Here is a 23,195-nt window from a genome sequence, read left to right as displayed (position 1 = left end):
GTTAGCTTCCCTAAGCTACAGGTAGGCTTATAAGGTAGGCCTATTTACAACATAAATTGTCAATAGGCTATGCTGGCGACTCAAATAAAATCTCCTTTGGAAACCAATGGCTTACGCCTTACAGTATCAAGCAGACTTAAACTGCCCTATCGTGGCCAGTGTTGGGTATCGTTACTTTTGAAAGTAGTTAGTTACGTTACTACGTTACTATCAATTAAAAGTAATCCGTTACGTTACTACGTTACCTATAAATAAAAGTAACGCGTTAGAGTACTTGTGCATTACCAACAATTAAAATGCGTTTGGGGTGCGTCTCCGCCTGCAGCAGCAACACACATCCTCCTTTAGATGCACCGACAGTGCTGACTGTTCATGAATCAATCATGAACCTAACTGTAGGATAATGACAGGAAAGACAGTCAGCATATTGCACGTTTTATTTAACAGGCATTCATCCTTTGATAATTAGAACAGCTTCTATGAATAGCATATACCGGTAATAGGCAAAGTAATAGCCTAATAAAAACAAAAACAAAAAAACAGTAAACATCCTTGTCCGATGTCGTTTCCTCTTTTTTCATTGTAACATAAGAATGTAGCTTATCGCGCATACCTCCAAGAATCAAACACACGTAGCTTACACACACACACACAGGGGCGCCTGCAGGAATTAATGCTATGGTACGCACACTCACCCCCCCCCCCCCCCCGCAAAAATATTTGTCCGTTTTAGGTCCGTGCATTGGTCAGCAAAAAAGTAGCCTACATAGCATAACAACATCCACATGCAATAATACAACGACAATGTCTACAATGACCTACTCATTTGGACAACTTGATACAGCCCTATACAGGCTAAAGTTACCTTTAGTTTTGTTCTAGAGTATTTCTAGACTATTTTGTTCTAGAGTAACGTGACGTCTGGCTTTAGTGCAGTCTAACGCTCTGACAAGCACACCAATTGCCTACCTTGTTCTTGCCCATCTGGAATAACTCCTAGCTTTGCTGCCTCCATCCTTTGTTTTCGTTGTTTAAACTTGTGATATCCATTGATGAGTATTGAGTTAGTGAATTAGCTCAACATTGTGTGCTGATAATAGATAGCCGAGTAAAAGAAAACAACAAGTAGCCTATAGCGTGTCTGCGTGCGTATTCTCTCTCCTGCTCAAACAAAATGCATGCACGTTAATTTTGATAACGTGTTCACTAACTTTACGTAATAGAAAATGGTAAATAGCCTAATGGCATGCAGCTAAAGGGATACTGTGCATAGTTGGGAAAGTATGGTAGGCCAATTTGGTGTGAATACACACACACACACAAGGGAAATTTTCTGTTGTTGAGTAGCTTGATGGTACGCACAGTGTGTATGGACGTACACCTGCAGGCGCGCCTGCACACACACACACACACACACACACAGAGGAAAGGAGCAGGGCACAGACGCAAGCAGCCACATCTGACTAAATGCAGAAAAGCAGGGACTTTACTTTCCTTATCGAGGGAAATTCTTAAAGTAACGGAGTAACGAGTGCTTATTTTGGAAAATAACTGAGTTACTGATTACTGAATTCGCAAAACTAACGCGTTAGATTACTCATTACTGAAAAAAACTAATAAGAGTACTCTAACGCTTTACTTGTAACGCGTTACCCCCAACACTGATCGTGGCGAAAAGTTGTAATAAAATTCACGCAGCTCCATGAGTCAAGGAAAGCGCGAATGAAGTAGCCACTTCTAAATGGGACCCACACAGTATCTTAAGGTGTGTTGCTAAAGCAGCCATAATGAAATGAAGGTGTCATTGTTTGGATACTTCACACACACGTGCTTTTTAATTTCACAGACTACAACTACCAAGCTGGAATCAAAGCACATCGATTCCCCTCTCACACACACCCTGCACGCACTTAAAACAAAATAAACAGGCGTCAGTTTCATGCATGTATAGGCATGTATAAACTGTATCGGACCGGTGTAACGTTGGTAAATCTTCCATTGCACAGAATGATTTTTGTAGCACGTGCAACAAATGATAGTCGAAAGATACAATTACAGTGCTGCTATCAATTTGCTTGGTATAACCGCATTTATAGTTTTCTACAAATGCAATCAATCAAATTGGCCTCCATCACTCAACCAACGCTAACGGTAACATTACCTAGGTCCTTATTGATATTATAAGATTAACGTACCTGCAGTAAAAACCAAGCATGTCCGATAAACATCCTCAGATTTATTTCAGCTTCAAGAAGAAATGGGAATTACATTTCATGTGAACATCGTCCTATCCTTATTAGACGTTCTCTGCGGTAAACAGTCCTTGTAAGAAGCGTCCATTGTTTTTCCAACCCACTTTTAACTTCCAACAAAATTACGTGTCACTGCAACGATGCGCCATCTAGTGGACAAACGACTACTTATCGCCAATACTGGAAATGCAGCCATGATGATGATGATGAATATTTATTTTGGCTTTCTTTTAATCCTACTGAATTTGTAATTATGTATCGGCCGTTCTAATACCGATAGTATGTGGGTGCCTGTGTGTGTGCATGTGTATATGTGTGCACCGCCATCTGCAGGCCAATGAGTGTACAGTCACTAAATGTACACATAACCTAATTTTTTGGGGTGAAATTCTACGAAACTTGGCATATCCCCAGATAATGCCAGGTCAATCATACACATAAAATTTGGTGCAGTTCTGAGCATCTTAACTGAAGATAGGGGCGATTAAAGCAGAATAATATTGCATTTTCATTTTTTACCGGGGGGGTGCAAATCACAAATGAGTGATTATGGGCCAGGTTGATGTGGGCCCTTGAGACCAACATACCATAAAAGATTCTTCATCCTCAGTGCCACGGTTCAGGTAGTTATTTAGGAAAAACTGCTTTTTTTGCGGTTCGGGGGGCCCAGCACGGGGGGGGAGTGGCCCCCGGGGACGAAACGAACATTTTCCGTAAAAGTCTAGTGGGGCTACATACCCACCAAATTTCATGTGCCCCGGTGGTTCGGTGTCCCGGGTATCGTTGACCAAAAATTCAGGAAGTAGATGACGGGGGAAAAAAAAAAAACTTTGACAATCCCTATATGACCGCTTCGCTAGTGGCGGTCATAATAAACGTTTTTCCTTCTTTTTTGAATCAACCTTCCGCGCCTCCCCTCAAATTATTTGGCGCCCCCCCAGGGGAGGCGCGCCTCACAGTTTGGGAACCTCTGGGCTAATCTGAATAATTTAAAAATAGAAAAATAGTTTCTGGGACCAGTTGGACCTGGAGAAAGAAATATTGGCACATTATTGCCTCACAACTTAACAACCGGATTCTCCATTCACTCTACGCACTGCTCTCGGGATCTGAAGCTAACAATTTATTGGTTTGCATACTATTCCTAGATCCTGGATCAACTAAATATTCCTAGGTCTTGACTTATTCTCACATTTCTCTAGGCTGCCCTAGGGCCCTAGTCTGACTAAATACTAAATATACTATATAAATTAAATGTAAAAAATCCAGTGTGATTGAGGGTGATCAAGCATGAGATGCTTGTAGTGACAGGGCCTGTAGTTCTGTGTGCATGGTGAGGTGCTCAAGAGAGTGAGTGTCATGGTGAAGGTGCAAAAGTAGTCCAACAGTAGTCCTTTAGTTATGTGTGCATGGTAAGGTGCTCAAGATAGTGAGTGTCATGGTGAAGGTGCAAAAAGTAGTCCAACATTAGTCCAACAGTGCAATAATAAGGTCTAGAGACCAGCATAAATAATATGGACAAATAGGAGAGAGAGTATAATGTAGACAAGGTAATATAAAAAACTATAAAAAACTATGTCAGTGCAAGAACAGGTTGAGGTAATAGGGTTACAGCCATTCAGTATTGTAGCAGAAGCCATTGATCATGTGTGCTAATATAGCATGGAAAACAGTAGTAAAAACATTAGGCTGTGGACATTGGTAAAACAGTAGTAAAACAGTAGTAAAGCAGTAGTGGGCAGTCAGTACTAAAACATGGAGAGGGTGGAGAGGCAGACATTTTTCTGCCCAGTGACAGGTAGTTAATTTTTTTACCTAGACATTGATTTTGTAAATTCTCTGTAAGCGGTAAACAAATGTCATCCAGGACTTCAGTAATGACATTTGTTGTCATCTCTATTCATACTTTAATTACCCTATAGCAGGAGAAGAAATGTCATGCAACAGTGCATTTTTCATAAAATATCATAGGCTAGGCCTATAAAATGTTTTCAATATATATTTTTAGAAACAGCTTAGTTAGGCCATTGATTTCATTAAAGCATATGCTAATGATATTGATGACGGGGTGTTTACAAGGCGAAGACCTAAAACCAGTCGCTGCGCACAAGTTGACATTTATTTGTGATTTATAATGGTCATATCTGGATGAGTGGCGTACGCACATTTGTGCGTACGTTCGTTTTCTCTGAATCACACTTACGATCATTTCAGAAATGATCTAAGATCAAATCAAACATGGTTTCTACGCAACATTTTTATAAATGAGGTCCCTGGTTGCTTCTGTTCACTAATATGACTTGTCTTTTGTTTTTTATAGGCATACACATTACAAAACCAATATGGCATTCCACACTCAGAGGTAAGACATGCTGATGAGAAACATCCAGAATGTTTTTGACATACAGAGTACGTATTTTAATAAGTATTTCATGTGTTTCATTTAGACCCATTGCCATAGGTGTATAAAGTCAGTCTACATGCAGTCTACATCCACAAACATTTGTAAAAATCTTGTTCTTAAAGGAGAACTCCGGCCATTATTAACACGGGGCTCAGTTGATCATGTTCATGGAATGCTGGAAAAACGTGAAAAAAATCGGTGCTGTCTGACGCAAGTTAGCCGGCTAGTAAAGTGCCTACAAGCTATGCCATGGGGGCAAGAACTAAACTATGTCCTTATGTGACACCACTGTGCAACCCAATAATTGTGAAGGAACAGTATAAATCCCCTGTTTGTAGCCTACTGTCACATAGCCTACCTAGAATTTGTAGCCTACATTTCTAATTTATTCTGCATTCATTTATTTATTTATCTTTTATATTTACCGGAAGCAATGGAGGGAAACAGGTAGGCTGACAGCCTAGGCCAGGGGTATTCAATTAATCTTCAGCGAGGTCCAGTTACGGAAAATTTCCTCAAGCAAAGGTCCAGAGCATCATAATGTTTAACGTGCGTGTTTAGGCTATGTATATGTATGTATGTATAATATTAGGATGGATGAATGGAGCCTAGTTGTAGATAGATAGATAGATAGATAGATAGATACTTTATTGATCCCCAAGGGGAAATTCAAGAAATAGAAGATTGTAGGCCTAGGCCTAATGTTTAATGTGAAATAAAATAAGTAGCCTAAAAGAGAACATTCGAAATGAGGAGAAATAAGGCAAGATAAGAGTAGCCTAATTGGGGAGAAAAACTGAGTAGCCTTGGCTATTTTTAAGATCTTCTGGTAAACATAAAAAAAACTAAAAATAAAATTTGAGCTGAGACAAGGATGAACTTAAAATAAAATTTGAGCTGAGACAAGGATGGATATTCCACACCCATTAATCAGGAAGTTTAATTTAATTTTTTTAGTTTTTTTTTTATGTTGACCGGAAATTCTGGAAACCCAGGAATATCACGTTGTTGGGCAGTGAATGCATGTAAGCTTAACTAGATTGTGGTGGATCAATCATATTGCCTTCAATCGTAGAATATTCTGTGGTCTCAGTTCACTGTTGAATGGGCCTAGCCTACCCTATGCTTGCTCAAAATATATGCTTTGTCTAGTAGAGGTGCTTCAAATTGGCGCTTAAAATCGCCTGTCTCAGAATAGGAGCGGTCCAGGGCAATTCCGCGCAAAACTGTCACATCCATATTTAGTTGGCGTTAAGGACGTGACAGTTTTGCGTGGTGTTTCCCCCGTATCGTTATATAAAGCTCTGTTCTCGCTGGCTTTCTCCTCTTTGAGCAATCGATAATTTTAAAATAACTTACTTAGCCTATCGTTAACTTAGATATCCATCTGATTGTTTTTCGTCCCGTCTCCTCTCCTCGCTCGTTTCAGGCTATCAGTCTCTTCCCCATAGGCTACTTTACTCACTGACTCGACTTTATCAGAATTCACAGATTTCACTGGCTGAGTAGCAGCAAGCGAAATGATGGTGCCTGAAGCTCCTGAAGTAAATGCTGTTATCCTAACCAACGAAACATTTAGCACAGCTTTGAAATCTTACGTGAAAATCTAAATTAGGCTATTATGGTCTGGGTCCGGATAGGATCACGTCACGGTCCGGACTCGGACCGCGGTCCGCCATTTGGTGATGGCTGGCCTAGGTTACAAACCAGTACTGTTTCTAGTATACTGTTTCTTCACAATAACTGGGTTAAACACGCACAGTGGTATTATGTAAGGGCCCTGTTCATGCGTCATAGCACTTGTCATGACATTTTGAGTCTGTTAGGAGGCACAAAGGTACAGTGTAGTACATGCCTAAAAGTACATGCCTAAAAGCATAGCTTGTAGGTTATTTGGCTGCTTTAGTCGCTAGTCGAATAACTTGTGTAAGGCAGTAGCGATTTTCTTTCCACATTTTTTCCAACCAAATGTTTTTCGTGAACATGAGCTGAGCTGAACTAATCTCCATGTTAAAATTCTCCTTTAAGAGTTCCGTGAATTCAGGCATATTACTGTCATAGGGAGCACAAAACAAAGACGTGGTTGGTTGAGTTTGGTGTGGAAGAACTCGACAGGGCGGCACAGACCCCTGACATCAACCCCATCAAACACTACTGGGTACTAACAAAGAATGCGAGCCAGGCCTTTTCATCAGTGTCATCAGTGGCAAAAATCCTACAGACACACTCCAAATTTTTGTGTAAAGCGTCCCAAATTGATTGGAATTGATTGGTTGTTATAAAAGTTCCTGTTCCTGACAATACTTTTGTCCATATGGTGTATCTATCTCCCTTCTTTCATTTTGGGTTGTGGTAATTGTTGTTGGGGTGAACTTTAATTTGATGCCAAGTAGAATAATTTTAACCACACAAATACCATATGGATACAGTCATGGATTGTCATAATGGCTGTTCCACAAAGTACGAAACAAGCCCCCTTAATTTCCCCCATTATAAATGCCTTACTTTTGACCTTAAAACCTTTCTATAATTAGGTAAGAATGTGCATAGATTAAGGTCAATTAACTCATTGAGTGCCAAAAACGTAATATTACGTTTTTCCTTCCCATGCGTAGAGTGCCAAAAACGTAATATTAAGTTTTTAGCTTTTTTTTATAATTACGAAACTAGACACTCTAACACACCTTATATGTGATTTTGGGAACTCTGTGATTAATGGAAATGAAATATATGACGATGGAAAACTCATGAAAACGCACAATCTGGACATTTTATCTGGACATTTTATCATAACTCGGTTGCCGCTTTGGGTCGAATCAGTGACGCATGCACGTCAGGTCAAAACCAGGCCATTTTCATGGGTCTATCACTAGGTGGCAGTCTTGCCAGGTCTCGCTGATCACTTCCCGGAAAGTTTACACAAGTAACAGGCAACACTTCATATTTCATGAAAGACGTTATATCTCCATTTCTAGAAAAAAACAGCGATTTTGATGAAAACTAGCCACTGTTTAGCTTGGGATTTCTCAGGAACAGAGGCGTGTAGAAATACACGGTTTGCACCCACCAAGAGCTTAAAGTCTCACCTTTTAAACGAGCCATGTGTTCATAGCTATGAACACATACAATAGCTCGTTTAAAATGGGAGACTTTAAGCTCTCAGTGGGTGCAAACCGTGTATTTCTACACGCCTCTGTTCCTGAGAAATCCCAAGCTAAACAGTGGCTAGTTTTCATCAAAATTTTCTAGAAATGGAGATATAGCGTCTTTCATGAAATATTAAGTGTTGCCTGTAAACTTTCCGGGAAGTGATCAGCAATTATATTTCATTGCCATTCATCACAGAATTCCCAAAATCACATATAAGGTGTGTTAGAGTGTCTAGTTTCGTATTTTAAAAAAAAGCTAAAAACGTAATATTAAGTTTTTGGCACTCAACACATGGGCAGGAAAAACGTAATATTACGTTTTTGGCACTCAATGAGTTAAAGCGTAACTCTCGCCAAAATGCAACCTAGGTCTTTTTGTGAATGTACCCGAGTCAAACTTTCGTTTAAAAGCATAATTATGTCGGAAGCGTCACTTTTAAGCTTGACCATATTGTCTTTTTCGGGTCAAATAACCTTTTGAATGGTAGTGCTAGGGGCACTAATATTTTGAGGCATGATCGCATCAAATTTGCTATTTTAACACTAATAAGGCTCGACACAACATGAAACATTGATCGAAGTATCACCAGGGTCTCTACACATGAACTTTAGCATTGAGAACATTGTTTTAGTGTACACAGAGTTTACAAAAAAAAAAGGGTTTTGGACAACTCACTTGGTGAGCGGAACAACCAAGTGAGAAAACCATTCTTTTAGTAACCTCTGTGTCGAGCCTTCTTAGTGTTTTAAAAGTAGTGATTTTGATGAGATCATGCAACAAAATAGTAGTGCCCCTAGCAATCACATTCAAAAGGCCATTTGACCCGAAAACCACAATAAAATCAATCTTAAAAGTGGCGCTTCCGACGTAATTATGCTTTTAAACGAAAGTTTGACTCGGGTACATTCACAAAAAGACTCTAGGTTGCATTTTGGCGAGAGTTGCGCTTTAATCAAAGAATCCCTGAATTAACACCTTTATATAGATACACAAACACAAAAATCATTTAGATCACAACAAATAAAGGGAACCCCTGACTTTGTTTTACAAATTAAGGGGTTTCAAACTCACACCTTAAAATGGCATTTTAACTCATTGGCTGCCAAAGACGTCTACAGACGTCAATTTAAATACAATCGTTGACTGCCAAAGACATCTATAGACGTCAATTACGTTTTTCAACGGGGCGGGCTGGGGAACGATCTGGCGGAGCTTGTCTCTAAAAATCAGGCTTGTAAATAGAGAATTTGCTAGCGAACTGACCCGCTCAATGGCCGCAGTGTCACGTTGGATGGGAGATGAGTAAAGACCATAGACAGTAGAAGAAGACTGAAGCTGCTGAAGCCCTATGGCGAGTCCCTTTACACACACCTGTACAGTAAGTGGCAGTATGCACACAGAATGTTGTAATCCGCCAATAAAATGAAGAAAAATGGCTGAAGCCAGAGTGATAGAGAAAACAGCTAATCAAGCTATATGATGTCTATGGCTGAAGCCTATTAGAAGAAAGAGAACATGGCGCTGGCGAGACGAGAGATTACACATGTATCATGACGCTTTACAGAATGTAGGCAATCAGAGAAAAAGAAAAGAGGGAGAAAAGAAAAGGAAGAAGAAAGAAGGCCCATGGGTAACAGGGGTGAGGAAAAACTCTAGAATTGGAGATACATATAGGAAGAAACCTCGAGCAGATCCACGACTCAAGGGCCTGACCCATCTGCCTAGGGTCAGTACGGACAGTAAGGTCTGTAAACAATGACAAATGCATATGACAGTCAGATGTGGAGAATAGGACATGGTGTTTAAAGCACCCGAGGTGAAAGTTACAAGAGGTGGGATGATAACGTATCCGGTATGATAAAGCATTAATCATGATTTAGTGAGAGAAAGTACAATAGTCCGGTATCGGAATTGTCCAGGAAAGAAAGTTGTCAGGGGGCAAGTGGTGGGTCAGCAGACAGGCCAGAATCCGGGCAGAGTTGTCATAGGCAGGTGATGGGGCTGTACGGGCCAGGAATCCATGTAGGGGGACAGTAATACAGCAGTCAAGGATGGGACTTCTGGTGGGATGGGTAAGAGGAGGGCCAGGCACACGGATGGTTGATGACTGGTGATGATATACCTCACAAGTGAGGTACAGTAAGGGGGAAGAAAGAGAAATGTAGAATGGGTTAGTATTACTTGAAATCAATGTAGTTAACGTCAAGAAGTGATCAGTGGTGCTATATATTGTTACAGTAAATCATAGTGAGAATGGGCAAGAGAGGGAGAGTTGAGAGAAAGAGAGAAGGGGAGAAAGGAGAGGAGAGGGGGGGGTTGTATGGCGTGGCACATGAGAAGTCCATGCCAGCACTATGCTATAGCAGCATAACTAAGGCATGGTGAGGGGTAGTCGACACCAGCGCAGGTATAGTCGGGGACCACCATCTCACGTGCGACTGGAGTGCCAGTCACACGAAAACTCAGCAGGGTGGTCCGTTCCAAAATCCCCGAGATGGTTGAAGTTCCACACCGCACCATACCTAACTATGGGAGGCAGGAAAGAGGTACGTTTTAAGTCTAGACTTAAAAATAGGGAGGGTGTCTGCTAATCGAATTGAGGAAGGGAAATTATTCCAGAGGAGGGGTGCGCGATAGCTGAAAGCTCTGCCACCTACTGTAGTTTTTGAGATTCTTGGAATTACTGTACATGAAGGCCAGTATTCTGTGATCGTAGCAGTCTGGGCGGGTTATATGGGACTAGGAGATCTTTAATATATTCTGGTGCCTGGCCATTAATGGCTTTGTATGTTAGAAGTAATATTTTGAAGTCAATGCGACTTTTAACAGGCAGCCAATGTAGAGATGCCAGGATAGGGGAAATATGTTCATATTTTTTAGTTCTAGTGAGTGTGCGAGCAGCTGCATTTTGTATAAGCTGTAAGCTCTTTAGACAGCTGTTATTGCAGCCAGCATACAGAGCATTGCAATAATCAATCCTTGAGGTTACAAAAGCATGGATTAATTTCTCAGCGTCTGGTAAGGATAAGGACTTCCTTATCTTTGAAATGTTCCTTAAGTGATAGAATGAAGTTTTGGTAATCTGTTTTATGTGATTACTTAGTGATAGGTCTTGGTCAATTGTAACTCCTAGATTTTTAACACTTGTGGATGAGGATAGTCGAAGATCAGTAAATGTAGCCTTTTGTGAGGTGTTTTTGATGAAACCAACTTATGTTCTACTGCCGATTACTAAAGAACGGAAAAAGGTAGAAACAAAAAAATTTTCCCTGATGAAAGAAGAGTCTACTCTTTATTTTGGTAGTTTCGGTGTTTAAATAGTCATAGAACTCACTGTTCTGTGGGTCTTGGAAAATCAGTCAAAATGCTGTAAAATGCTTGACAGTATGGGGCTCTCTGCACTGACTGGTAGCCAATGGGTTAAGATACAATTGAGGGCCTGTTTTACAAATTAAGGACCACTTCATATAAATTAAGTTGTTTTGGTATGTTTTTAGGGGTCATTTTTACAAGGTAAATTTGAGTACATCACGTTTCGTAGTGATTGCAGTAAATGATTTCCAGTGATAACATTTAACTTTATGATATTGACCTAATCGGCTATTCTGTTTCCATAGGTGGCTAAACTGCACCAGTTGTCCATTCAACAGGGTATTACCTCCATGGGCCAGCCTGTTCCTCCAATTCTGCCTGGTAGATTTAATACATACACCATTCCTCTTACATGGATTTAAACTTAGAACCAGTACTTTTTTAAAGCAATGGGACTTCACTTAAATTGGCTAATGTAAAATACAGTGGACCAAACATGGACCAAAAATCTTGGGACAGAATCATTCCTAGTGCTCTTTAAATTATTTATTCATAGTAGTTTGCTTACAGTGTTCATTTCGGGTCTGTTTATACATGTTAACCAATGGAAAATGTAAAACTACAGTCATTAGGAAAACTAAAAAAAAAGTTAGCCCATTTAACCATTAGGCGAACCTGTGCCGGCTACTACATGAGGCTGATGCTGCTTGCACAGAGTCATGACGGGAAAAAGAAAGGCATTTTCTATGAATGACAAATGAAGAGATTGGTTCCAGAATGCTATATCTCCATTTTTGAAAACATTATTATTACACGGTTCATCAGAGTGCTGCAGAAAGTTCCATTCACATGAATGGGCCTTCCCAACGTTCGGTGGTCTGTTAAATCTATATAATCACCGGCAAAGTATATAATCACTGCTGTCAATGGCAACAGGTTTTGTGCTTCTAATTAACGTCTTTCATATCACTCCGCAAGAAGTCTGTTCGCTTATTGCAATGGAATTTCATTGAAAGTGAAAGTCAGCTATTAAGATGTTGCCACGCAAAACCTGAAACTGCCAAGTTCTATCTGTGTGGTGAACTATTTATTTTGTCAGCGGAAGCCACAAAACAGTAGCAAAATCATTTTTAAAGACCCAAAGTTTCTTTTCTCATTTTGGCAAGTAATAATGATATTGTCCGCCGGTATTATTGGATAAGCGGGTAATGTATTGATAATGATAATGTATTGTCCGCCTGTAATTATCAGAAAATAAGTCCTTTCAGGTCATAGCAAAATTTCTGTCGAAGCAAAGTTCTGTTCTCCCTGTCGGGACTTATTTTCTGATAATTACCGGCGGACAATACATTATCCCTTACATAAGTCATGTCGTTTAATTGTGTTAGGTAATATCGGTAAAATTGCAGTTGTGTTATTTTGATGGAGTGAAGATAAATCAAATTCATTCAAATGGAGGATATAGCATTTTGGAACCAAACCCTTCAAATAGAGACTGTAGACTGTAAACTGCTTAAAACCAGTCACAAAGATGCAGTAGTGAAAGTTGGTTTTCCTTAGACTAGCCGGTTACACTTTACTTGAAGGTATCTGCATAAGTGTGACATGACACTGTCATGAACGTGTCATGAACATTATAAACAAGTCATAAACGTTTATGACACTTTATGCGTTTATGACGCTTCTGTCGTTAAGTGTCATTCGGTTTTTGTGTTACCGACTAGCCTACTTTGTGCAAAAGTCTGGCCTCTGAAAGTAAAAGTCCTACCACATATTGGTTAATACATTTGATTTCACTAATTAGTTCTACTTGGCTGAGGAGTTGTGCCAATTAGAATCACATGGTTTAGTGAATGGTTTGACCAAATAATATTATGTGGCAGGATTTTTACTTTCTGAAGCCGGACTTTTATAACCTGACTCTCGCCAGATGAATTTCGTTCCGCTTAGCTCCGCCTAGCTCCACTCACATCCATCTGGGATCGCTTCCGTTGAGAGTGATTTCGGCACCAGATTTTATGGTAGAGCCAATTTAGGACGCAGGGTGGGAGTTTCATAGATGTGATGTAGCGTACAAGCGTCTGTGAGACTTCTCAGCGTCACGGGTTGGCTTCGATGTGAGTGGTTGAAGTAGCACGTCAATAGATGATGGACAAGTGGCTTATCCAATCATATGAAAGGATTTTTGATAAGGCCCAGCCTTCTGAAACACCACTCCAATGGATCGATCCCAGATGGATGAGTGGAGCTAGGCGGAACGAAATTCATCTGGCGAGAGTCAGGTTAGGACTTTTACACCCCTGACAAAATGTATCAGTTTAAAAAATTCCACTATTTATTCAATATCTGGTCAAGGTTTTAAGCAAGGAATGTAGGGAAATATGCTGTGTGTTTGTATTAAGGGGCCCGAGTTCGGCGGCGATATAGGTAGCGGGAAGCTACGTCAAGGCGAAATGGGCGAGACCTCTCCAGTGAAGTGAAATTGAATAAACCAATCACATGCAACCAGTATTCAATTCTGATCTATCCATCTATTTTTTATTAAGTAACTTCAGCCTGACTTTGCCCACTTCTTGCTTCTGACTTCGCTCTGGCCACAGTGTGCATGCACTGTTGGCAAAATACGCTGTCAAACTCGCACCCTATGTGTTCCTTTTATGATTTCTTCACTGGATTACCTTAGCTCTTCTTCTTTCCTACAGCAGTAGAGTCTAACTCCCAGTCCACGTCCCAGGAGCTCCTCATTCCAAATGACGTAGGTAGAAAGCAGACAGAATGGTCCTTTTCATATATTCATCATAATCCACAGTTTGTTTTCTTCTGTGACAACCCAAATCCACCTGTACTGTCTTATCATTTTTTTCTTGAAACTATTATTTCTGTCTAAGATCTGTAAACCCTACTACAATGTAGCCTGGGTGTTCCCATGCTGCCTTGCGCGCGATTTGATTCACGCTGCTAAGGCAGCCTGGAGAACATGGAGCAAATTTTGGCCTGAGATAGGGGACCAATCACAGAACAAGGGGGAAAGCAAGACAATGATGAGCTATGCACAGACGCATTTGATAGACATCCGTGGCACCCAATAAACGGATCTGGGCATTTTTTTCAAATACGAGAAAATGAACGTTTGGTTTCCAGACCACGTCTCATTGAGAAGTGGTGGCGCTAGCCAGGCTAACTACAATGAACTGATGGCTTTTCATAAATATAATTGAGCTCAATTTAACATTAAGCTTTTTGCCATTTTTTGTATTTCTTAATTTGATCTCCTGAGAAGTAGCTCTCAAGTCTGATTTAAGTTCAACTTAAAGGCAAACTTTTAATAACAATGCACAATGACGTGCGCTGGCTAAGCAAGGGCAAAGCGTTGGACCGCTTCTGTGCACTATTGGGTGAGGTGAAGGTCGTTCCTTATATCTAGCAAGAGTAAGACAGCAGCAGATCACCTTGTCTTTCTGGAGGACGAGAAATTAATACAAGGATACAAGGATACAAGGAAGTTTATTGTCACATGCATATAGTTACTGGAAGTAAGAAATGCAGTGAAATTATGTCTGGTGTCAGCCTATTTGTGCATTCCTTTTACTATCACTATATTGTGCAAGTTCATTTACTATCAAATTGGCTTTGTTAAGGTTATATTAAGGGGGAAATCTTGCATAATGTACCTTTAAATATATCTATGCAACATAATTACACACAAGGTTTCTTTGTGGAGAAAATACGTTTTTGTTGTTCCATGTTATAAGAGAAAGGCAACACACTGAACTAAAACCTATTTTTTAGCAGTTCTGCAAGGATACAAGGATACAAGGATAATGTCCAATGTTGCATTTTTAGCTGACATATTTGCCCATTTAAACAATCTTAACATGCAGCTACAGGGAAAAGGCAAAACCATCGTGGACATGGTTGAAAAGCTCCAAGCATTCACCATCAAGCTGGGGTTGTTAGAGTCCGACATATCAACTGGCAGGCTCCTACATTTCAGTACTCTAAAAACACAGGCAAGTCAAGTGACGGGACTGATGGTAGACTTCATCAAGCAACTCCGAGCCAACTTCTCTTCTAGATTGGAGGACTTCTCCGTCCCGAATTAAGTAATTGCTTTTGTGCATGACCCTCTCACAACCCGACTTAGCGGAGAACTCTCCTCCCTGGTCAAAACAATCGTACTCTCCTTGGATGAGGCTAAATTTGAGATGGAGTTAATTGATTTCCAAACAACCTCTCTGATCAAAGATGCGTTCAGATCTGCAGAGTCCCTGAGTGCCTTTTGGGTGGCATGCTCAGAGGAGTACAGCACAATCAAGAACCTTGCGTTTTATGTGTTGACAATGTTCCCTTCCACCTATACATACGAGTCTGCCTTCTCATCAATGAATGCAATAAAGACGTATGAGAGAAATAGACTGACGCACAAAAACCTTGAGAACTGCCTGCGGATTTCAGTGACAACTGTAACACCAGACATCCGAAACATTGTGGTGAATGAAAGATGCCAGTTTTCACATTAAGTGAGTAACCCTATCAATAGCAAATTATATTTAATTGTCAGATTGCATTTTGCAAGAGGCAGCAGTAGCGGAAGGCAAGGTAGTGGGCTGCACGCGGGCTGCAATAACTTGCTGAGTTGAAAAACATGTTGCATGAACAGGCAATTGATCCCACACGCATCCACCTCTGCTTTAATCAAAGATATTGTCCGCGGAGTAGCTCTCCTTCTTCGAGTCGTGCAGTGGCTATCGCTGTTATTAGAAACAGGCGAGTGATTGGATGCCTGTGAAGGCACTGAGGAAGCCAATCTGCACGACCGGCGACTTGGCTCCTGGCTGACCAAACGCGTCTTGCGAGCGGAGTGACGAATTAGACTGCGAATAAATAACCTGTCTGATCGAAGGAGGTGTGGCAAATTCCGTCACCTCCTCCCGAACTTTCGTTTGTAAACGCCATATTAAATTAAACTAGAAGTTCTTATATACATGTTAGTGTCTTCCCTGACATGCTAGAATGAAGTTAAGAAGGCGAAAAAAATTGTACTTCTCCGAAGCTCAACTCTCCTCTTTTCCATCTGCTTTCTGCCTCCCACCCTTTAACTGCCTGCTCAACCGTTTGGTAGAGCACACTTTAAGACACCATATCTTACCAAAAAATCCAATTGTTTTGAATTTAAATATATGGAGCCATATCTACTACTTGAGTACTACATGTTAAGCACAACATATTTGCTCAGTACTCCTGTAATGTCGAAGTCCACACCTTCTCATCATACGAGATTTAAGAAATTAATTGATGCAATTTTGGCCTTATTTTGTGGAATCACATCTACCAAGTTTTCAAAAGTAAGACTTTTTTTCTTTATTATTATGTTAAAATGAAGTGGAATAACACATGTATTAACTTACATTAAAAATATATATATATATTTTCATGGTCAAATAATTTTTTGAAAACATGCTCAACCAAACGGTAAAAGTCAGGTCCGTATAGATAATACTAGAAAACATGACAAAGTTTATGAATTAATCATATTAACCATTATATGCTATTTTTAAATGTATAATACTACTGTATACTCAGCATATATATGTTTGAAAAGCATGCATAAGCATGAAATATATCAAATATGCTTACTAGCTATGCAATTCACTACATTTTGGTCTGTACCATGAAGGGGAAACTGATTCAACTATATAAACCATATATTTTCAGAAAGCTTAGACCCTCAGGATGTGATCTAACATGACATGAGACGCTAACATGACATGCTGCCCATGCATAATACATTGGGTATTGGTAAATAGTGTATTAACAACTTTTGTAGTGTACCGTCTCATATGCCCCTGTAACTGTTTTTATATCGGACAAATAAAAAGGCGTCTTAAAGATCGAATAGCGGAGCATAAATATGCGATTAGAAATAACACGAAGACTATCCGATGGCACGGCACTTTAATAGTTTTTATAACAATGATGCTAATCTGTTAAGATTTGAGGGATTGGAACAAGTACAATTAATTGCCCCCTAAAGGTGGAGACTGCTGTCTGGACTGCTGGCATTAACGCGTTAATTGCCATGTGATTCTGGACCAAGCATAACACGTTTTTTTAATCGCGTACCACCAAATATTTTTTATTTTATACCGCCATGTTTTCTGTTATCAACTATCAACTTGGCCTTTGGAATTAAAATAGCCCCACATCATCACATACCCTTCACCATACCTAGAGATTGGCATGGGTGTTATTTCAGTTAGCCTATTAGCTGGTTTGATTTGCATTGACCTCAATGAGCATCAAACCAGCTAATAGGCTAACTGAAATAACACCCATGCCAATCTCTAGGTATGGTGAAGGGTATGTGATGATGTGGGGCTATTTTAATTCCAAAGGCCAAGGTAACTTTATCAGGATGCACAGTATTCTGGATCCATGAAATAACTGGCCTTTAAAAATAAAAATCTGCCTGTCTCTATGGGAATTTAACATAGGGGTGTCAATACTTATGACCCCTGTATTTTAAGGAAGAACATTTATTTATTTATGATACATTATTCATTCACTAAGAAAATTGGTGTCCTTAAAGGTTAGATATTTCCTAATTTTTCACTTAAGGCATTAAGATCAATTTCCAAAAGATGATTTTATATTCCTCTTTTCAGTCAACTTTAGCATGGGTGCCAACACTTTTGGCCATCACTGTACATAAATAATTGTAATTATTTAAGATTAGATTGTTGCACCATGCAATAATTTTTCGCTGTGTCACTTAAGAACACGTTTGAAGATAAGAAAGTAGTCGAGTAAGAAAGTGAGGAAATGTGTAGGCTTAGATTTTGATACAGTAGGCCTACAGACTAAACCACATGTTCCTTTCTCTGCTTTTACCTCATAGGCCTAATAAAATATATCCCTCACTTAGCAAAGATAATGGCAAACTATTCTGGCAACGTCTCGTTTCATAACTTGATTGCATTTTTGTCCACTTTCCATCACATTATTATGACCATTAAATGTAGGCTATGCTATTTTGCATGCTAAAATCTGATTCATCACAGGTAAACACAATAAAGAATGGGAATGTAAATTGGATTATGTATTCTAAGTTGTAATTCCCCTGTATGTCCTGTTGGTGACCTCAGTGAGAAGTACTGTTAAGACGCTCTTAGCCGGTAACGAGAACTCTGGAGCACTAATAGATCTACGAGTGTTTTCACGACGCTCTTAAGCTACGATGGTTTCGGGAAACAGTCAGCAAATCTTAAGACGTTCGTAAGAGGGACTTTACGACGCTCTTAGGCTTAAGATGCTTTCGGGGAACTGGGCCCTGAACTCCCGGTCGGCTGAATGGAACTTTAAAGGCACTATAAGCGATGTTACGCAGTTTCTAAGCTAAAACATTTTTTGTCACATACAGCTAACATTACCTCACCATCCACTAGCTGCCTGTGCCCCGAATACACTGTAAAAAAACGCTCCAAAAACGGCCACAAAACAACTTGGGCAAACCTTGCCCATAAAAACATAACAAACAGTTCCAGCAAATCACCGACGAGGTGCGTGTTTAGGAGAGCTTCAATTGCACGGAAGGGAGTAGCAAGCTAGCTCTGTGTTTTGTTTGAACATCAACAGAAGTGACGTTATCCTGCATCGCTTATAGCACATTTAAGTGCTGCGGACACAGGCTATGTGACAAGTGACAGTGCACTCATGTCGGCGCCAGTGTCGGCTCAGTCGACATGGAATTAAGATATCACAGAAGCACTTCAAGTTTACGAGCTAACCATTGTTTACACTTTTACACTGATACAAGTGAACTGAACATAGTTAGCCCATTAATGGACATATGGCCTAGGGTATTTATGCTTCTTATGCACTTAATTGAAATGTGCTGTAGGCCTAGGCTACATTTTGCACATGCACTTTTGCATATTTCTCAATATGAAAAGTTCCTTATTTTCAACTGTACTCAAAGATAATGAATAAAGGCTATATTGAGTATTTTTTTGTTTGTGTTATAGTGTTTGTAGGCTACATTTTTATTTCAGTTTATATCAGTTTATATCAGCTATATTTCTGAAGAATACACTGTGTTGCCTCAGGCCAGCTGCACATCTTTTGAAACTTTATTTGAAATAATCAAATAAGTTAGGTTCATAAAGTAACTTTCCTTGCTTTCACTTGATTCCCAATATACAAGATACACTGGTAAAAATTGCTTTAGATTGTTAATATGGACTTAAAATAATAGATTTTTAATGATGTGATAAAATATGTAATTAATAGCGATTAACTATAGAAATGTAGTGATTAATCGCAATTTTAAAAAGAAATAATCATTTGACAGCTCTAAACATTTTACTTTAGCCCTCAAGTGTTCAGGCCCTCAGCTGTCTACTCTGTTCACACCCTTCCCTGGCCTTTTTCCATTCTCTCCCATGCAGCTTATTGGGTCCATCATTGGCAGACAAGGAACCAAAATCAATGAAATCCGGCAAGTTTCAGGGGCACAGATCAAGATTGGTAGCCAGCTGGACAGTACCAGTGATCGGCACGTCACCATTACAGGCTCCCCCATCAGCATCAACCTGGCCCAATATCTCATCACCTCCTGGTAAGACTTGACAGTCAGCCTTGTATGAAAGGCTCAGCACAGACAGCCAGACAGAACACCCACCATACATATGTGTTAAACAATATTTGTCATTTTATGGAAGTATAAAAAGCATCTGGTGATGAAAACGGCATTTTTATACTTTATAATTCTAGTTATTGTTGTAATACAATTACATTGGAATCCTCCACACTCAGCTCCTATGCTGAAGTTCGCTCACTCAGAAGCAAAGTTAATTACATTAATTACGGTAATTAAGATTGATATCACATACTGTATCTATTCACATTGGTGGTGGTTAGTGAGGTTCCCACTTCACTGTGAAGCGCTTTGAATGTCAAGAAAAGCACTATATAAATGTAACGTGTTGGTTGTTGGTTATTCAACAATTGTAGGAGAAATATTAAATATTTAGAGAAATATAAAATATAAATATTTTGTTATATATTTGACAGTTTTGCATAAATACCACTCAGCTGTAGCTTGTCTCAGATGTATTTCCCTCTCCCTGCACTAAATATATAAAATTGCAGTTGGCTCTTGGTTGCACTGACTTGGGAAGTCCATAAGTGTAAATAACTTTCAGCAAATGTATAATCATTGGATGGGTGTTCTAGAAGCAGACTGGAAAATAAAAGCAGTGGTTTTGCATATTTGGCTATTTCAGGGAATAATACAGAAAATATGAAATTAATACAGAATTCATAAAGATGTGACACTCACCTGTCCTGGGTGAAGACTGGAGTTTACTGAAAGTTGAGTTTTGAAGATGACTCCTGGCATCAGAACCCACCAATATTGGTCCATTAACTCTGAATTAAATCCCAGCACAACCATATGAGAGCCTCACCTAGAACCAACATTAATGCCTGATCACGGCTATCACTTTGCTTATTCTTTCAAAGAGTTGCATCAAGAAGGTCTGCATATTGAACACACCCTTTACAAAGTCATATCAATGTGAATGATTAGTGACATATTTCACATTTGGCTGAATTGCTTACTTCAGATGTGTTTATGCTCACATGCTCAAGTCAGTCTACCATGCTGGCAAATGCATTTATATTCACTGATCATTCTTGGGATGTAGTCATTTTGAGAGAGCGAGGAAAATCCTAATGAGTTGAAAACCATTCTGTCTCCTCTCCCTCCAAGCCCCTACCCAAGCCATTACCCTGAATTAAACAGCACCTCCCTCATGAGTGCCAAGGTCCCCCCTCAAATAATATGTTGCAACCTTCAGCAAAACACACCTCTCTTATGATTTATTTATTTTTTTAGTTTAATTTATTTTTATTTTCAATTTCTTTAACATGTCTTTTATTTAACCTTCTAACCCTTCTCCATCCAAACCCCTTCCCTTCCCCCCCCACCCTTCACCCCCCCCCCCCCCCCCCCGCTGCTAAATGCAGTTTAGAGACCGCCAAATCCACCGCCCAGTCCTCTTCCATGTCGACCCCTGTTGACCTGAACATGAGCTTCACCCAGCCCACCTCCCCTGCTTCGTCCTCTACTGCAGCACTGGCAGCAATGGGTGGTCTGCCCCATGCTCCAATCCTGGGTACCCCCTATGCCTTTCCCCTCTCCAGCCTTCTAGGAATGAAATCCGTCCCCCTCCTGGCACTTTCCACCCCCACTGCCACAGCAGCCGCTGCAGCCCCCACACATGGGACCCTGGCATCCTACACCGCCAAAATATCCTCAGCCAATGGGATCAAGAAGCCAGAAAGACAGAAGTTTGCACCTTACTGATGTCTACACCTACTCTTACCTTCCTGGTCTTATCACATCCACGTTCCTTCTCTTCTCCTGACCCCAGCAGGTTAAGTGTTGGAACCAGGGTGCTTTTCTGTGGCGCTTCCTTACTCTTCATCTACTGCAGCCATTGTAGTCAACCTGAGACAATGCTATCAGTCCCTATCTTTACTCTTATTTCCAAAGGTCTGTAAAACAACAGTGGCTAACATAGACAGAAACAATGTTTTCTGGCTAAAAAGCCTCTAAAGCCATAAATTGATCCTTCTAACTTCCCTCTCAACACCTCAGTTTTCCCCAAATCTACTGTCTCTATTGATCTTATTTATTGATATTAATGTATTATCCCCTTACTATTTATGACACTAGTGACTGATGTGCAACTCTCTATGTCAGCTTTTTATGATTACAGCGCCATTCCCATTTATTGGCACCCCTGGTAAAAATGTGCAAAAAGAGGTAGTAAAAATAATGTTTTGCTGTTTTATCTTAGTTTGAAAATAAAAACAATGAGGAAAAATTCAACCTTGAATGGAAGCAAATTCAGTGTGAGAAAAAATTCTAGTCCTAACGAAAAAATCCATAGCAAAAAAAATATTTTTTAACAAAATCACACAGGCCACAATTATTGCCGCCCCTGTGTTTAATTCTTTTTAGCCTCCATTCAAAATGAAAGTCTTCTCCTATAACATTTCATAGTTGTCAATTACAAAGCAGGGGATTTGAGAGCATTCCTCGAGTATCCCCGTCTTTCCCATGTTGAAGAGTGACTATTCGCCTTATTCGACGCTACAGGGTACACTTTCCATCACACCTCAGTCCAGCAGATGGTGGTAATGCACTCTATTTGCAAACATACAAAAAAAGAAAAAAGCTCACAGATTAAAAGAAGAAGGGTTCACTGGCCTGCCAGAGTAATCTTCTTCTTCTTCTTCTGTTTGCAAACAGAGTGCATTACCACCATCTGCTGGACTGAAGTGTGATGGGATGGTGAAGTGTACCCTGTAGTGTCGTTCTGGCCGCCGGGTGAATAAGGCGAATGGGGTGTTTAATCTCTTTGTGACTTAATTGTTATACCATAAAGACTTAATAGAATGGATGAATGGAGTATTTTATCTTGTTCTGTGAGGTTACTAGAGAAGTAACCTCAACTATCGTCTATCAAAAAATGCTCAGATGTTATTTTACAAGCCCATTTACAACCCTATACTGTAATTAGGTTGTAATTGTAAAAAGGCGACATCTAAGTTTTACTTGCTCTAATCTAATAATTACTTGCCTTGCAGCCAGTGACTACTAACCATAGCTTTTGTGAATCTCAACTGAAGTGAAACGTTATGCTTCAAAACCAGTTTACCATCGTGATAGCCCCATACACATGGAGCTGTGCATCATTGAGCCAAAATCGGAGAAGAAATGTCCCTCAAACATTGGAATTAAATGTTTCTGTGTGCCTTTGGTACATTTTCTCTACTGTCACCCAGCCAAGACACAAAGCATAACCATACCCCAGACATTCACTACCAGTATAACTCTCATGGAAAAAAACATATAATCCATAAAAAAACAAAATCTACAAATTATTTTGCTGTCCAACAACCTGGGCTTCCCATATATTAGGTTGTAATGACTTGGGTGCTGCTTCAAACTTCAGTGTCAATTAAACTGACCAAAGTGACGCAAGCTTTACACTCTCTTTCAGCAT

At 39.9% G+C, this 23,195-nt stretch overlaps 1 protein-coding gene across 2 annotated transcripts in view; it reads left to right on the top strand.

Annotated features, from left to right (window-relative positions):
• The window catches only part of pcbp4 (poly(rC) binding protein 4), a 227,472-nt gene extending 205,141 nt beyond the window's left edge, over positions 1 to 22,331 (top strand). For both annotated transcript variants that reach the window (XM_076267921.1, XM_076267920.1), the window contains exons 10-14: positions 4,573 to 4,614; positions 11,424 to 11,499; positions 13,821 to 13,873; positions 19,566 to 19,735; positions 21,148 to 22,331. In XM_076267921.1, the coding sequence (XP_076124036.1) occupies positions 4,573 to 4,614; positions 11,424 to 11,499; positions 13,821 to 13,873; positions 19,566 to 19,735; positions 21,148 to 21,487 (681 nt within the window). In that variant the 3' untranslated portion in view covers positions 21,488 to 22,331. The remainder of the gene's footprint in view (positions 1 to 4,572; positions 4,615 to 11,423; positions 11,500 to 13,820; positions 13,874 to 19,565; positions 19,736 to 21,147) is intronic.
• The last annotated feature ends 864 nt before the right edge of the window (positions 22,332 to 23,195 follow it).

This window comes from Alosa pseudoharengus, unplaced genomic scaffold, assembly GCF_046254945.1.
Source record: "Alosa pseudoharengus isolate Yale_2024_CS ecotype anadromous, Long Island Sound unplaced genomic scaffold, YU_APseudo_1.1 YU_APseudo_1.1_scf_5, whole genome shotgun sequence".
NCBI lineage: Eukaryota > Metazoa > Chordata > Actinopteri > Clupeiformes > Clupeidae > Alosa > Alosa pseudoharengus.
This window is presented reverse-complemented; position numbering and strand designations above follow the sequence as displayed.